The sequence below is a fragment of the Sus scrofa genome, chromosome 14 (assembly GCF_054392235.1).
Source record: "Sus scrofa isolate SSC_HxYL_T2T_F1_AM1 chromosome 14, Sscrofa_HxYL_maternal_Yorkshire_Landrace_v2.0, whole genome shotgun sequence".
NCBI lineage: Eukaryota > Metazoa > Chordata > Mammalia > Artiodactyla > Suidae > Sus > Sus scrofa.
Window position 1 is genome coordinate 111,900,506 of NC_139396.1, and position 18,256 is coordinate 111,918,761.

General features: G+C 43.7%; 1 protein-coding gene across 11 annotated transcripts in view; it reads right to left on the minus strand.

The window, feature by feature from the left end:
• VSTM4 (V-set and transmembrane domain containing 4) overlaps positions 1-18,256 on the minus strand; it is a 163,326-nt gene that overhangs the window by 114,154 nt on the left and 30,916 nt on the right. For 5 of the 11 annotated variants that reach the window (XR_014827514.1, XM_084996636.1, XM_084996635.1 and 2 more), the window contains exon 4: positions 6,078-6,111. Coding sequence is in view for 8 of the 11 variants with exons in the window: in XM_084996636.1 (XP_084852762.1) it covers positions 6,078-6,111 (34 nt within the window). In the remaining 3 variants the exon portion in view is untranslated. Of the gene's footprint in view, positions 1-6,077; positions 6,112-6,815; positions 6,922-8,209; positions 13,680-18,256 lie in introns of those variants that run through there. The other 6 variants (XM_084996634.1, XM_084996633.1, XM_001924660.8 and 3 more) reach the window with 3 other exon arrangements.

The following is an 18,256-nucleotide window of genomic DNA, read 5'->3' on the forward strand; positions in this document are numbered from 1 at the left end:
TTATTTATTTATTTATTTATTTATTTTATTATTATTATTTGTTTGTTGGTTGGTTGGTTTTGCCTTTTCTAGGGCTGCTCCTGTGGCATATGGAGGTTCCCAGGCTAGGGGACTAATTGGAGCTACAGCTGCCAGCCTATGCCAGAGCCACAGCAAAGCGGGATGCAAGCGGCGTATGCGACCTACACCACAGCTCACGGCAATGCCAGATCCTTGACCCACTGAGGGAGGCCAGGGATCGAACCCACAACCTAGTGGTTCCTAATCAGATTCATTAACCACTGTGCCACGACAGGAACTCCTATTGAACGTATTTTTATGAACTTATTATATATCTTTTTTAGGGAAATAACTATTCAAATCTTTCTTGTGCATTTTTTAAATTGAGGTACGGTAGATTACAATATTATATGTTTCAGGTGTACTACAGAGTGATTCACAATTTTTTAATATATTCCATTTATGGTTATTATAAAATATGGGCTGTATTCCCCATATTGTACAATATATCCTTGTGGCCTATTTATTTCAGACATAGCAATCTGTACCACTTAATTCCCCACACCTATCCTGCCATCCCCACTTTCTTCTCCCCAGAGATTAAGCATATATCTGTGAGTCTGTTCCTTTTTTGTTATATTTACTAGTTTATTTTTTTAGATTCCACATATAAGTGCTATCATACAGCATTTGAACCTAAGGGTGCATGTATCTTTTCAAATTAGTATTTTAGTAAATATACCCAGGAGTGGAATCACTGTGTCATATGGTAGTTCTGTCTTTAATTTTTCATTTTTTCCACAGGCCACACCAATTTACATTCACACCAAGAGTATGTGAGGGTTTGCTTCTCTCTAAATCCTTGCCGACATTTGTTATTTGTGGTCTTTTTGATAATAGGTGTGAGGTGGCATCTCATTTTGGTTTAATATGCATTTCTGTGATGACTAATGATGTTGAGTATCTTCTCATGTGTCTATTGGACATCTATATGTCTTCTTTATTCATTTTTAATTGTGTTGTTTGTCAAGTTATTATTTATTGTGTTTTTTATCTATTATGTACTTGCATCATTTGTTGAAATGACCACGCTTTCCCAGTTTTGGCAGAAGACTCAATGAAGGACTGGCATTTTTATTTTCCTTTAATACTTGCTATGCTTCACCAGTAAAGCAATGTGGACCTGGGCTTTTCTTAGCTAGAAAGCTTTCAGTTAACAATTTAATTTCTAGACTTAATATAGCTTTATTTACATTATAGCTTTCTTTTATAAAACGGTTTTTAGAAATTGGTGTTTTCTAGGAATTTTTCCATTTCATCTATGTTGTCTAATTTGTTAGAATAAACTTGAATTATAAGGGTTATAACATTTTAATTTTTGTAGGGTTTGTAGTAATTCCTTTTTTCCTTCCTAATTTTGGTAATTTTTTTTCCTCCTTTTTATTTTTATGGACAGTCTCACTTGAGGTTTGTCAGGTCCACTGACCTTTCCAAAAAACCAACTCTTGGTTTCATTGATATTTTTCTTTGTGAGTGGTGTGTGTGTGTGTGTGTGTGTGTGTGTGTGTGTGTGTGTGTGTGTGTGTGCGCGCGCGCGCGCGCGCACGCACGTGCATGCACAAGAGATTTTCATGTCATTGATTTCTGTTCTAATCTTTATTATATCCTTTCTTCTGCTTCCTTTGGATTTCACTTACACTTCTTTTTCTAGTATCTTATGGTGAAAGCTTAAGTTATCGATTTTAGGCCTTTCTTCTTGTCTGATATAGGCATTAAAAGCCATAAATTTTTCTCTAAGCACCACTTTAGCTGCATCCTATAAATTTTGATGTGCTGTGTTTTCATTTTTATTTAATTAAAAATTGTTTCCTAAAGTCTCTTTTGATTTCTTCTTTGACCCATGTATTATTTAAAACTATGCTGTTTAAAATGTCAAAACACTGAGGAATTTCCCAGATTCCTTTCTGTTACTAATTTCTATTTAATTGTGTAGTGATCAGAGAACAGACTTCATATGATTTCTTACATACCTAAAATACTTAAGTTTATAAAGATTTGTTTTATGGCCTAGCATCTGGTCTATCCTGGAAAATGTTCCAAGTTCGTTTGAAAAGAATTATTCTACAGTCATTGGGTAAAGTATTTTTATTTTTCAAGGAAAATTGCTTCATCTTCTGTGTTCTTGTTGATGTTCTGCCTAAGTATTCCATCAATTATTGAGACCAGAGCACTGAAATTTCCAGCTATTATTCTAGAATAATTGAAATATTTCATCTTTCAATTTTCTCTCTCTCTCTCTCTCTCTTTTTTTTTTTTTTTTCTGTTTCTTTATGTATGTTGAGGCTCTGCTGTTAGGTCCAGATCGTGTGCCATAGCATTCTGCTGAGTCGATCTTTTATATTTACAAAATTTCCTTCTTTGTCCCTAGTAAAAGTTCCTGTCTTAAATTATGCCTTATCTGGTACTAACTTAGCTACACCCTCTCTTACTGCTACTATTTCCACAGTGTGTTTTTTTCCATCCTTTGGGTGCCTTCCACCCTCCTCTGCACATGCATCCTATCTCAGCAAGAAATATGCTTGCCATAAATGTGACCCGAACTATAGGCTACTAAAGCCATTGAGCCTCTCTGCTCAATATCTCTAAGACTGTCAATTCCACTGCCGACACTGCTGAATGTGGGCACTGTGCACTGCTCTAAGTCAAGCGAGCCCCCTTCTACCACAATAGAGAAGCCGGTGGTCCTCACAGCACTCCCTGCCCTGAAAGAATCTCTTCATCGACCAGGTTGGCAAGGGCAGCCCAAAGCCTAAACTCCACAGAGTAACACACTGTTCCTATCAGCAGTTGAGTAGTTTTTCAAGCTCTCAGGTTAGTATATACCTTTGTTCTTTCAGAGTGCTAAAATAGTTACTTTTGTCAACTTTGTTCAGATTTTTAGGGAGAGGACTTGATCCCTTCACTCAGCCATACTGAGGCATGTCTCCTGAGGACAGGTACATATGCACTCACGGCCTAGTAAGCTTCATGAAGGCAGGAATTTCTGTCTCTTTACTTCACTGCTGCTTCCCAAGCTCCTAGGAGGCAGTAAGCTCTCAATAAAATAAATTTGCATTTGCTATCATGAGCATGGTCTCTAAGGATCCCAAACCCAACAACAGTAACACAAAGCAGCCAAGTATAAGGACTGTTGGAACTGTAAACAGGATCCCCTAGAGATATCCAAATACATTTTTAATTGAAACTTTTACTGAGGTAATTGTGGGTTCATATACAGTCCTAAGAAATAAAGCAGAGAGATCCTATGTACACTTTACCCATTTTTACTTAATGGTTTCCTAAGAACCAAATTTTTGTTTCATTGATTTTCCCTATCATTTTGCTGTTTTCAATGTCATCAGTTTCTGCTTTGATCTTTATTATCTCCTTCCTTCTGTTTGCTTTGGGTTTATTTTCCTCTTCTCCTAATATCCTGAGGTGAGACTTTAGAATGCTGGTTTGAGGCCCTTCCTAGCTCCTAAAGTAAGCACTTAATACTATAAATTTCCCTGTTAGCACTGCTTTAGCTGCATCCCACATATTTTGTTATATTTATTCTTGTTTCTGGTCAATCTTATATATTTTTTATTTTGAGACTGCCTCTTTGACCCATGAATCTTTTTAAAGCATGTTGTTTAATTTCCACATGGTTAGAGGTCTTCCTGTTAATGCTTTATTTTTGGTTTGTAATTTGACTTCAATCTGTCAGAAAACACATTTTATGTGATTTCAATTATTTTAAATTTGTTGGGATTTGTTTTAAAACCCAGGATTTGGTCTAAGACAGACCGTATCTCATGGTGAATGTTCCATGGGGGCTGGAAAAACATGTGTTCTGCTGTTAGCAGTTGGAGTGTTTGAGACATATTAATTTGGTCCTCTTGGTTGACTGTGTTGTTTAGAGCTTCAAAATTCTTGTTAATTTTCTATCTAGTAGGTCTCTCTGCTGCTGAGAGGGGATGTTGAAATTGCCAACCATAACTGTGGATTTATCTATTTCTTTCAACTCTTTCAGGTTTTGCTTTAAGTATGTTGTGGTTCTGCTATTTGATATGTACACATTTAGGATCTTTGTCTTCCTAATGGATTGATCCTTTTATCATTATTTAATGGCTCTCTTTGAATCTACTAAGTTTATTTGCTCCAAAGTCTATTTCATCATGTATTAGTATACCCGCTCTTGATTTTGGGGGGTATTGTTTGCAAGGTATATCTTTTTCCATCCTTCCATTTCAAGCTACCTACATCACTATGTTTGAAATGAGTTCCTTGTAAAAAGCCTATATATAGGTCATTTTTTAAATCCACTCTGTCAATCTCTGTCATTTGACTATTTAAACAATTTGCATTTAAGATAAATAGTATGTCAGTACTTAAATCTACCATTTTATTATTTGCTTTCTATTTGTTTCCTGTGATTCTCATTCCTCTCTTTATTTATGTCATTTGACATATTTTAGGATTCTATCTTTGTTTCCTATACTACTTTTGGGTATATCTTTTCATAGTTCTTTAATATTTGCTTTGACCATTCCAATATACAAATAAGACACCACAGACTACTGGTAAAAACTTTCTATCACTTGAAGTAAAATGTGGGAATCTCATTTCTATTTAGGTCACTTTACCCTCCCCACTTTTGAATATCATAATGCTTTTCTTGAGAATTAAATGATTTTTTTATCATTTTTGTTTCAACCAGCAAATATTATTTTTAAACTCCTGAAGAGAAGAATAGTCTATTAATGCACCTTGATTTCTGCTCTCTTGATTTTTCCTTCTTCCTTACTAATGTGGCAAGATATTTTATTTTAAGAATTTCTTTTAGCTATTCTTTTAAGGTAAGCCTGATAGTGACAAATTCTTTTAGCTCCCCTTCATCTGAGAATGTCTTTATATCCCCTTCGCTCCTAAAGGATAATTTTGCTGAATATAGAATTTGTGATGGACAGTTCTTTTCTTTCAGTATTTGAAAAATGTGTCACTTCTTTCTGCCCTCCAGAGATTCAGATGAAAAATGCACTACCATTCAAATTTGTGTTTCCCTGTAGGTAATGCATTGTTTCTCTCTTGTTGCTTTTAAGACTTTTTTTCTTTGTGTTTGTCTTTCATAATTTTCTTATTACCTTTCAGAGCCCTCTTCTGTTTGTCTCTTATAGTATAGCTAAGATTTATAGTTTTGCTTATTAGCAAGGAAGAGCAGGGAGGAATTGATCTAATCCATCCTGTCTGGACCAGAAGTCTCAAATTTTTAAATACTATGAGTTTGCAGCATCTACTCTAACTAATGTTACCTATGAGGTGTGTCCTGCCAGCTAAAAGGCTAGCATCTTAGCACATATACCACTGATGGCCATATTCTGCAGAGTGAGGCAGAGGACAAGCAGACATTGGTGAAAGGGGAATCAGGGTATTTGTGGTCAGAAGGCATCAAAACAGTTCAGTACAGCTGCCTGCCCCTTCCTACACAGGGACAGTTCTCCATGAGCTGGTGCCAAGCCTCCCCTAGCATGCATGTGGGGCCAGCATGAGCCACATAGTCACTGGCCCTTCTGAGGGGTGATAGCCAGAGCATGAAATCTGGAAACATGAAAGTACTTGCAGAACACTTATTTTTAGGCCAATTTGTGAACTAATATGCAGACCTTCAGGTGAAGATATGAATTTAACCAACTTCTTGGTAATATCAAAAGAAAGTGGAGTTCCCGTCCTGGCTCAGTGTTTAATGAACCTGATTAGTATCCATGAGGACACAGCTTTGATTCTGGGCCTTGCTCAGTGGGTTAAGAATCTGGCATTGCTATGAGCTGTGGTGTAGGTTGCAGATGCGGCTCGGATCCCATGATGCTGTGGCTGTGGTGCAGGCCAGCGGCTATAGCTTCAATTTGACCCTTAGCCTGGGAACCTCTATATGCCGTGGGGGATGTGGCCCTAAAAAAATACAAAAGACAAAAAGAGAGAGAGAGAGAGAGAGAGAAAAGAAAAGAAACTAAAATAGCAAAGAATTTTACTTGAAAAAGGGAAGAAAATATTCCTACCTGTTCTGAGGACATTTCACCAAATAGTGTCTCACTGTGGAAGGAAGAAGAAATAGAAGATGGTAAATAAATGCTAGTTTAGATACATATATGCTCCAAGAATTGCTAGGAAATATAGGTAGCTGAGTACTGCCCAGATGTTGGCACAAACTAGCTCTTAGGACTATTATTGGCCAACAAAACATTAATCAAGGTGTCACAGCAGAAGCATAAAAGGTCCTGTGCCCTGAGGTTTGTACTGTTTCTCTCTCTCATTGCAGGGCACTTTTTGCTACCCCAAGAAGAAGCCTGGCTAGCCTCCTGGAAGAGGAAACCACTGGAACAGACACAAGTCATCCCAGCTGAGGCCCCAAAGCAGCCAGGCCCCAGCTGATCCACCTGCAGGCTGCAACTGCATGAGTGATCCAGCTGAGGTCAGAACTACACAGCTGAGCCCAGGTCGACTTGCTGACCTGCAGAATTGTGAGCAAATAAAACAGTTGTTTTAAGCTACTACACTTGAAGCATCTGTCATGAAGGTGACCAATGCAGGTTCCAAACCAGAGTGACAGAATCTCAGCTTTCAAGGGAGCTTTTTGGTTTCTCTGGCCCAACCCCCAGTTAGTACCCGACCTCTTTCTGCATTCCATTTACTGAGTGCCTGCTCTATTCTGGATAATTTACAACAGTTCATATTAATCAACACTTCATATGTGCTTGGCACTATTTTAAACTTATTTTACAGGTCAGGTCAGTGACCTTTCTTTCTTTCTTTCTTTCTTTCTTTCTTTTTCTTTCCTTCCTTCCTTCCTTCTTTTTTTTTTTCTTTTTAGGGCCACACCCATGGCATATGGAGGTTCCCAGCCTAGGGGTCAAATCAGAGCTACAGCTGCTGGCTTATGCCACAGTAACGCAGGATCCAAGCCAAATCTGTGACCTATACCAAGCTCACAGCAATGCTGGATCCTTAATCCACTAAGTGAGGCCAGGGATTGAACCCCCGCATCCTCATGGATCCTAGTTGGGTTCATTAACTGCTGAGCCACGCCGGAAATTCCAGATCAGTGTTTTTAGTCTGGGGGTCACACACCCCTGGGGACACATCAGAAGAGCAGTTTTAAGGACATCCATTCCTGGATCCTCACCTCCCGTGGTACTCTTTCCTTAGAACTCATTCCCCTGGAACTTGCCTGAGGCCTGGTGGCATTCCTTCCCCTCCTCCCTGTTACATCATCCTTGCTACCTCCTAAAATCAAGGCACATCTCCCACCCATCTTGACTTGTACTATGGAGACCTGTCCTGGGGTAAAACCAGTGGGCACCAAACAATAAGTGATCTGAAATACTGGAGCCAGTGTTGAGAAAACAAAGGACTAATGACTGGGCAAAAGTTGATTGACTTTTCACTCAGGGGGAGGTTTCAAATATTTTGCTCTCAACAAGGACTCAAAAATGACCTCTTCCAGCCATCAGCTGGTAGAGTATTAAAATCATTTTCGATGATAGATCATTGTGACTTTTGACATATAACCTGGAAGCAGTTTAAGGTACTGAGTGATAAAAGAAAGCTTTATCGATTCCTGCCTCTTTTTTATATTGAATGAGGTATCTCAGAACTAACGCTTATTAAAACAAGGCCTATGAAATAAAAATTAAAATCCATCTCAATAAAAATGCATTTTTAATAAAATTCTACTTCTTATGATTATTATTTATGTAAATGTATAATATTTTTCTATGGTTTTAATTTTATGTTCATTTTCCAAATCTTACTAATTGTGCCATATTTACTAATAACTCAATACAGAAAAAAAAATAGCAACCAGAGACTTGTAGAGTGAGGAAATTTAAAAAATCTTACTTTAAAATTTTATATGCCTATTATTTACAGAGAAATATAGTTGGGTAATTAATAAAGAACTTTCAAAACAGGAGTTCCTATTGTGGTGCAGTGGAACCAAACCCGACTAGTAACCATGAGGTTGTGGGTTTGATCCCTGGCCTCACTTGGTGGGTTAAGGATCCGGCACTGCCATGAGCTGTAGTGTAGGTTGCAGACGTGGCTCGGATTCCGTGTTGCTGTGGTATAGGCCAGCAGCCATAGGTCCGGTTGGACCCCTAGGCTGGGAACCTCCATATGCTGCGGATGAGACCCTAAAATAAGCAAAAAATACAAGGACTTACAAAACAAAAAATACATTCATGTAGGACAAAATTTTGTGGAAGAAGTAGATTGGAGATAAAAACTCAAGGAGAAAAGGCGACAACATAAAATTTCTAATAGCTAATGTTTATGGAGTCTTCTAGAATCAACAGATGTAGTTATTAAAGTCGTGATATTTAGGTATAAAGGAGAGATTTAACATTTTAAGATGTCAATGCTTGCGATGCTCTGGAAATTATATCCTATTTATTTTATTTATTTATGATGAAAAAGTTTAGATGTCAACAACAAAAAATTCAACAGTGCATAGTTTTAAAAATGATTTTAGGAGCTCTGCCATCAAAAATGTTTGAAGACCACAACTTCACACTCTGATTCAACCTTCCCAATAACCTTGCCATCACACCTATTTTACAGTGGAAGACACTGGGGCACAGAGAGGTTAAAGACCTTGCCCAAGGTCACACAGCTAGTATTGTGGACTGAGCAGGACCCCTTCAAAATTCATATATTGAAGCCCTAAAAGCCAACATCTCAGAAGACAACTGCATTTGGAGACAGGGCTTTAAAAGGGTGATTAAGTTAAAATGAGGTCATTAGGATGGGCCCTAATACAACATAACTGGTGTTTTTATAAGAGGAGATTAGGACACAGACATGCACAGAGGGAGGACCGTGTGGAGACACAAGAAGAAGGCCACCTATAAGTTTTGCCATGGCAGCCCCAAAAACCAACACACCTGGGACGGGGCCAAGTGGGCAGCCCGACTGCAGTGTCCAGTTGTAACTTCTCTGCACCATCCTCAGAGGAGCTGGGCAGGTGGAGTTAGGGCTTCATAGATGAAGAAAGTGGGGCCTGAGAGGAGCAGCTTTGCCAGAAAAGGGGCTTGAATCTAGTCCCCTTTTTCACAGGGCTACTGGGGAGGCTTCCAAGCACAAGCACAGGAAGATGGTGCAATTCTGATGGGGCGTGAGCTTTCCCATATGCTCTGGAGACCTAGCCTGCATCTCAGAAGTGCTTGGAGGGTAGAGCTCATGCTGGGAATTGTCTGAGTATCTCTGACGCCTGGCTGCTGAACCTTTCATCCTCCCCCAGGTCCCAGGGTCACCCTGTCTACAGTCACTCTATTTCATTCTCGGTAGCCTCCTCCTCCACTGGAGGGGGCCCCCAGCTCCCTCTTTCTTGTACTGGAAGAAAAGATCACAGGTCCTTTGATCCCACCACCATGGGGGAGAGCCAGTTTGCAGCAGGTAGATGTAGGTGCCTAGCAAGCCCTAGAAAGGCCCAGTTGTGCGGCCAGGGTTCTAGTACATCAGTGCAAACTAAAGGCGGATGTCACAAACATGGGAGCAGAGACCAAAGGGTTAGACTCCTCTCCTTCCCTGTCTGGTTCCACGTATCTTCAAAGGTGTCTTTTTAAAAGCTCAAACATGGAAGCTACCCCAAAGCAGCAGGTCTGGACTAAGCCTCCTAGAAGCAAAGGCCTTTGAAACCAATGTGCTTGAGGAAGCAGTAGAATAATTGAGGGCTTGGCCCTGGGCCACCAAGATTTCTCCTTTCCAGGGTGACTTTGAGCTGCAGAGGCTGTGGGAGGAAGTGCCAGGCACCCCGGGCCTAACAAAGAGCTGGGATGGAGACAGGCTCAGAGGGATGTGGAAAGTTAAGTCACGTGTGGGTGCACTTAACTCCAGCTCATGAGCAATGAGCACCCCAGGAGGGAAGGGCAGGGAGGCCTGGGTGAGGGCAGGGCAGCAGGAAGGGAGAGAGAAGTGGGCTGGCCCTCCAGTCCCAGGCTTCTGGGGATGGGCTATATTTATCTTGGGACCCACCGGGGGACCACATCAGGGTCAGGGACGGCTATTTTGATGTCCTCTTTTCAGACAGATATTGCTGAGGGAGCGGGAGCTGTGCAAGACTCTCCTGCTTCTCATGCAGGTGGAGTGGGGGTGAGAGGCTGGCTTTTCTGCATGCAGCCAGGATGCAGAAGGCCCAACACACACACACACACACATGCACACACACATGCATAGAAAACACAGAAATCATCCATATAACAAGGGGGTCTGGGTCCGATTTGATTGTTTGCATCCAAGGAGCATAGCTTATCTATGAGTTTCATTTCAAGAGAGTAATGGAATCATTTCAAAATATCTGTTGTAAAAGAGGGATGCTGAGTAGGATAGAATGAGGAAGGACTGGTTCTAAGGCCTTGCTACTCAAAGTGAGACCTCCAAACATCAGGGTGGCACCACCTGGGATTTCATTAGAAGTGCAGGCATTCTCATTATGGCTCAGTGGGTTAAGAACCCGACTAGTATCCACGAGAACACAGGTTCAATGCCTGGCCCCGCTCAGTGGGTTAAGGATCTGGAATTGCCGTGAGCTGTGATGTGGCTCAGGTCTGACGTTACTGTGACTGTGGTGTAGGCTGGCAGCCACAGCTCTGATTTGATCCTTAGCCTGGGAACTTCCATATCCCTCAGGTGCAGCTGTAAAAAGTGAAAGTGTAAAAGAGAGAAAGAAAGGAAGGAAGGAAGGAAGAAAGAAAGAGGAGGGAGGAAGGAAGGAATGGAGAAATGCAGAGTCTCAGGCCTGCCCACATGCTCTGAATCAGAATATGCATTTGAGCAAACTAGGTCTGCACCAGGGTTTGGGCAGTGCTGCTCTAAGGCACCAGGGTCCAAGTGAGGGGTAACTGCAGGCCTGACATGCACAGTCCTACCAGAGCTACATGATGCTGGAGGTAGTTATACCAGACCGATACCAAGCCCCCAAGAAGCTGCAGGAGCTATGAAGTGCTGTCTGCCGAGGACCTCAGCAACAACCATGTGGAAGGCTGAAGGAAAATTCCTCAGCAAGATTGGCTCCCAGATGGCTGAGGTTTTCTTGAACAGAAACACAGAGGCTGGGGATGTGGCTGGGTCAGGCTTTGCCACTCTCTGGTTTCAGGACTTGATCGCGCTCCCCAGCTGTGTCCTCTGTCATGGGAGCAATAAGGGCGGTCATTTGGGCTGGTAGTGAGGATTCACGAGGATGGAGGGGCCAGCCAGGGTCTGGCCCACAGCAGATGCTTAGGCCAAGCTCTTGACAGCTGATGGGGCTTTTGGACACTGTGAGTAGGTGCCCAAAAGGCTGTCTGGAGCCCCCTCCAGGGGGGTGGGGGCAGCTAGGATCCGAGGTCTCAGTGGTTCTGTGGGAAGCCTGGAGTGTGTGTCCCAGTCTATCTTGTTGGCTTTGGAGGAGAAGGATGTCTCCTGAACGACCTATGTTTTTTTGTTTCCCTGGTCCTGCCCATGGCTGTCAGGGCCTGCAGCTCCAGGCAGATTTCTCTATCAGGCCCCTGAGCCCAGGCAGAGGTGCCTTTAGAGCAAAGCAGGCCTGGAGACTGCCAGTGCCGCATCCAAACTCCAACAGCTGGGAGCAAAGCAGCTGGGAAACAAAGCCATTTGCCCACCATTTGTTGAGCAGCTGTCATGAGCCAAATTCCAAGGAGAACAGGTCAGATGCACGGTCCCTGCCTTACACACCATCCGCTGGAAGGGAGGCAAATGCATTTGCACATGCGTAACGTGTGCCAGGCGCGCATAAAAGCCATCAAGGGTTTGGAACAGGAGAAACGCCTGGGTACAGTGGATGAGGTGGGCTCAGGCATGGAGGGAGGTTCTAGGAGCCCAGCACAGACACTCAGAGCGTGGGGGGGTAGGGTGTCAGCCGCGAAGGCCTGGTCTGGCTGGAGCTCTCTCTTGGCCTCCAATGCCGAGCATGCTGTCTGGAGCTCCACGCACCCCTAGGGGTCTCCATCACCCTTCACCCGGCTTGGGCCATAGCGGCTAACCTCTATGCACTTCCTTCTGCTTCTGGGTGCTGGGACCAAACAGAAGCCTGAGGTGTCTGGGGGGGGTGGGGGGGATGGGAGCAGAGCGGCTGAGGAATGTGTGCTCCTGGCTCCTCTCTGCCCCCACCCCCGCCACCCATCTGGTGCTGCCTGAGTCTCTCTTCTCAGGCTCCTGTTGGTGACAATTCTCCCACAGCTGCAGTTCTCACAAGCTCCAGAAACCTCTCCTCCCCTTTGTCCTCTAAGGTCCCGGATGAAAAGAGGACCCCATGGGTGCTGGTCCCTGAGGCCTCCCTCCCTGGTCCCCTCAGCCCTACCGCACCTCGGGGGAGGGTCCCCTCTAAAAAACGCTGCTCAGTTTCCTGTTTGATTGTCCCTTAGGTCACGATTACCAAATCTAATACTTCCCAGCTTTATGACCTTGGACTAACAGTAATCATTATTACATATAACTAGAACCATATGTCACAGACACAGGACACTTATAAGGAGCCACAATGTGTTAACCTTTGTGTGTGTGTGTGTGTGTGTGTGTGTGTGTGTGTGTGTGTTTTAACTTAATCCTCACAACAACCCTATGAGCCTGGTATACTGCTGTTTTCCTCATTTATTTAGAGGGAGAAGGTGAGACTGCAGGTAAGCCATCAGCTGGTAAATGAAGAGTCATCATTTGAACTGGAGCTAGTTTAGTTCCAGAGCCCAGCTCTGACCCAGGTCCCCTCTGGGAGCTGCAGTGTCCCCATCAGTTTCAGAAATTCTGAAGAGGGGGACAGAGAGGAGGTATCTCACTGGCAACTCACAGGGGCTGCTGAAAACGAAATGCGGAGGCTTGGCGAGAGGTGGGGACTGGAGAGAAAGAGGGCAGCCTTCACAGGGAGATAAGAGGCAGTGTCACAAGGACAGAAAGCACTAAGGAAGTGAGCAGGGGCTGGGGACAGAGGCCAGGGGACAGGGACACCCCCAGGGAAGGAGACAGAAGGAAGTGAGCACTCAGACGGAAGGCGAAAAGAAGGGGAGGGGAGCCTGCCTGCTCCCATCTGCCCGCCGGGCACAGTGCCAGGGACTGCAGTTAAATTATATGAAGACACAACAACCTGCAATCTAAGCACAGTGGTGTTCATTCCGTTTCACTTAGGAAATGAGGAAACCAAGGTTCCGAGTGGTTAAGAAGTGTGTCTGAAAACTCAGTCTTAGGCGGCAGAGCCAGAATCAAACCTGGGGATCATCTGACTCCGCAGCCCGTCCCAGGGGAAAGAGAGAGGGGAGGGCCCTCAGAAACTGCGGAAGGAAGGGATTGGAGAAAAGGGGGACTATAGGTGATGTCAACAGGGGCCACAGTTGATTTGAGTCGAAGGGAGACACAGCTCCTCACTCACTTGGCTTACCAGCCACAGGTAAGTCACCCCTGACTCAGGGTGTACTTTTCAACCAAAGTGATACTTTGCCCAACATCTTCCGCCTGTCTGTGGTCTGGGTGTGCTTCCACTCCAGACATGACTTTATCCGTTCTCTTACCTCTGGATTTCCTCTTGCTAAACAAAGACTGCCAGATGATGGTCAGGGTGAAGAGCAGGACGCTGAGAATCCCCACACAGCACACGAGCACGGCATACACGTAGAGATCTGAAAGGCAGGGACACGCGGGTGAGCCTCGGGACAGGCCACCCCAGAGGAGGGGGTCCAACTTAATACACTTCACACATTGCCAAAACTCAGCTCTCAAGAAACCGTGAGCCTAAATGGAAAATAGAAACAAACAACAAACAAAGTCCTCTGAAAAAAAAAACAAAAACAAAAAACAAAAACAGAAGAAAAATCTTTGGGATCTAGGGCTAAGCAGAGAATTTTTAGACTTGACACCAAAAGCACCCTCTATATAAGGAAAAGTTGGTAAATTAGGTTTTAATTTAAAACTTCGGCTCTGTAAATACCCATATGAAGATGATGGAAAGACAAGCACCAAGATGGGGAGAAAATATTTGCAAACTGTATATCTAAAGAGAATAAAGAGCAGAATCTAGAGCATAAAGAACTCTCAAAACTTAACAGTGAAAAATAAACAATCCTGAGAGAAAATGGGCAGGAATATACAGAGGCATTTTACCAAAAAGAATATGCAAATGGTAAATAAGCACATGAGAAGATGGTCAAATGTTCTTTTTAGCCATTAGAGTAGTGTAAGTTTAAACCACAGTGAGATAGATCATATACCTATCAGAACGGCTACAAGAAAAACTAGGACAATACCAAATGCTGACAAAGATATGGATAAACTGGGTCACTCAGACATTGCTGGTGAGAATGTAAAATGGTGCAGCCACTCTGGAAAACAGTTTGGCAGTTTCTTAAAAAAATACACCTACAACTACCATGCAACTCGGCAGCGGCTTTCTGGGGGTATTTGTTTAGAGAAATAAAAACTTAAGTTCACACAAAAACCTGTATGTGTATGTCTGCAGCAGCTTTATTCATAATAGCTGCATACTGGAAACAGTCCAGATGCCCTTTGATGGGTGAATGGGTAAACAAACTGTGGTCCATCCACACCATGAAACACTACTCAGTGATAAAGGAAACTAACTATTGGCCCAGACAGTTATGCAGAGTGAAAAAAAACAATCCCCCAAAGTTACATGCTTTATGATTCAATTTAGATAACGTTTTTGGAATGACAAATTGATAGACGTGAAGAAGAGATTCATGATCACCAGGGTTATTAAGGAGGGCATGGATGGGAGAAAGATGGGTCCTGCTGTCAGGGACCCGTGCAGTGCTGGGAATGTTCTGTGTCAAGGTCAATATCCTGGTTGCAATGTTATACCACAGTTCTGCAAGATGATACCATTAGGAGAAACTGGATAAAAGGGTACCAACTGGTACAAGCAATCTCTCTGTATTATTTATTAGAACGATATGTTAATTTACAGTTATCCCCAGATAAGTTTGTTCTATGTTCCAAAAATTATATCATGTGCATGAATATCTCAGTTCAGGCTGCTCTAACAAAATACCATAGACTGGGTGGCTTATAGGACTGCATTTCTCACAGTTCTGAAGACTAGGAGGTCTAAGATCAAGGCACTGGCAGATCCACTGTCTGGTAAGGACTATCTTCCTGTTTTGGAGAGGTCGTCTCTTGTTATCCTCACATGGAGGAGAGCAGAGGGAGAGCAAGCAAGCTCTCATAAGGACACTAATAAGGACAAGGACACTAATCCCATTCATGAGGGCGCCACCTTCATGCCCTAATCACCTCCCAAAGACCCCACCTCCTAATACCACCACGTTAGGGTCTGGGCTTTCAATATATGAATTTGAGGGGGACATGACCCTAACAATATACATCCATTTCTTAAATTCCAGGGATCAACCTTATCATCGATCTGATTGATAAAATGCCTAAACTCCTCAGAAAGTGAAAGGGAAACCAGAAGCATTAAGCTCCTATGAAGCCCAAAGCTGCAGATATTTGAAATTCATAAATGTTTGAAGGTAGCAAACATATTTCTCTGCTGACTTAAATTTTTTTAGCCAATAGATATATTCATCCTGGTCCTATACATACAAGAAATACAACAATGAACATCCAAAGGTCTTCTGGTCAAGAAATCAGCAGGCTCTGTGGTATGTGAACCATAGAAATATGTGCCCAGGACCAGGAACACACAGAGGAGGAGTCCATCCAGCTTGGGGAGTTTGGGAGGGGCTCCCCAGAGGACTGGACCTCTGTGGTGAGCTGTAGTTAAAATAACACAGAAAATGCAAAAATAGGGAGAGAGAATAAAAATAGAGAGAAAAAAAACAGAAAAATTAGTCATCAGCCATCCATCACTCCGAGGTAACTACTGCTAACATCTGTGCACTTTTATGATGTATATGTATATACTTTTAAATTAAGATCACACTTTCATATTTTGCTTTTTCTTTGAAGCTCATTTTCTCATTAAGCTGTCTTCAAAAAATGATTTTAATTTTGAAAACTACGACAACAGTTTGTCATGTTAATAGATCATCGTGTGACAATAATATCTTATTGTTGGCTACTCACAGTGTTCCTAACTTCCCCATAATAAATGATTCTGTGATGAGCCTCCACAATCTTAAACCTAATAAGTCTCTCACATCGTGTGCTCAAGATTAAAGTTCCTAGAAGTAGAACTGCTGAGTCAGCAAGAACACACATTTCCTAAAGACCTCAGGACTGGAGAAGCAGTTGGTTAAGTCCTTAAGTTGAAAAATGAAGACTGCCAGGGTGGCTGGCTTCAGGGCTGAGCCTGCAGGTCAAGGAGAGAGAAGGCTGGGAATGGGATGGGATCAGACATCCAGGGTTCCCTGGACTCTCCCCCCGGCCCAGGCCCTCACCCCAGGGGCCCAGGGTGGTCTCTGCCCTTGCAGCGTCTCCCGTGGTTTCACGCTCAGACAGCATTTTCACTTAAGCTAGTTGGAGTAGGTGTCTTAAAAGGCAACACAGAAACCTAGGCTGAAAATAAGCTAAGGAGAAAGCAGAGCCAAATAAGGCTGCAGGTGAAGGGAGCACCTGCGCTGGCAGTTAAGGGGGCAGGGCAGGTGGGTGGGAACCAGGAAGTGCCTACAAAGGAAGCAAGAGCCAGTCACGGGAGCCAGGGAGGACTGGTGACCATCCTAGAAGCCTGGAGAGTAGAACGTTATAAGAAAGATGCCCAAACAGCATCAAGTGCTGCTGGAAACACCCCACTGGGCTTTCCCACTAGGAAGCTACTGGAAAAATCCTGGAAGAAAGCCCATTCAGTGAGATAGCAGGGAAAAGCCGGATAACAGGGGTCAAGAAGCTCAATGGGGTATGAGGAGATTGAGAGGGAAATAGAGAAAACCCTCTCCTCTAACTAAGATCAAACTGCCTTTCTAATTAGATGCCTGTGTCTTGGATGTGTGGGCTTTGCACATTCATACGACAGAAAATCCTGTGAGTGGGACACAGGCTTGGGCCTCCATTTAAACAGCATGAAACTCTCAGGGACAGAGGTCACAGACTGGGACTCATGACAGGATACAGGACGGGCCAGAATGCAGAGAACATATGGCCAGAACAGGATTTACACACCGTTGAGCAAACTACTCCAGGAATAGGACTGCGGAGCCATGTCTGGCATGAGAGGCTGGGAAACAATGTAGTCACCATGCCAGGCAGACAGAATGGGAGCTGGTGGGCACAGCATCTGCCTCAAAGGGCTTCTGAGATGCAGGCCCCCAGACCAAAAGGCTACAGCAATTCTGCTTCCGTCCTGAGATGGAGAGAAAAACTCTCCTCCTGAAGTTTCTGTGCCACTGGAGCAGAGCGGTCTAACCCACGAGCTCCCCTCTTCCTCAGGACTGTTTCTTTGGTTTTGGGACTGTAGGAATCAAAGGGGGACAATGTCACAGCGAGACTCTCCCACAAGAGTCCCCAGAAGGACACTGCAGACATCTGTGGCCCACTCTCAGGCAGGAGGCAAGGGGCTCCGAGAGGCCCACGTGATGGTTTCAAAGCACAGCCTTCTCAACATGGCACAGAGGGGGCCTCCGCAGGCAGCCGTGGCTACAGAATCATAAAACATCTGGCCAGTCCGGAAGGCTCAGCTACACCGCCAAACGCATAGGCCCTGCGGCTGTGCACACTGGCCAGCAGGCACCAGCCGACCGCACAGGAGTCCCCATGGGCCTAGGATGGATCATGCCTGCTCTCTGTTATATTCTTGAAGCCACAGAAACATTACAAAGTGTCACCTTGTAGGAAGAGAAAAAGCTCAAAAAGAACACCAGAGTTTCCCTGGATTAAGCAGCAGACAATACCCCAAAGTTCTGATTTTCTCCTCTGTTCCAAGCATTCCTTTGCTGCGTAAAGGCAACTGCCCTGCTGTTATCTACTCAGAATGCTCAAACCGCCTCCTCTGTCTTTCTCTGAAATCAAAGGTTAAACCCTGAGCCATTTAAGACAAGGTCGCAAATGCCTAACCTCCATGGATACCTTCTGGCAGCAAGTTAGAGCCGAGCTGTGCTCAGGCGACACAGGCAGCCACAGGGCAGCTCCAGACACCATTCTCAGGCTGGAATACCTGCCCCAAGTTGCCCTATCTTCCTGCCTAACTTTCACCTTTCATGTAAACACCTCTTTAATTATAAATGTTGGTTTTATAACTCAGACCAGGTTTTAAAACTCATATCAGGTCAAACAATGCTTGCCC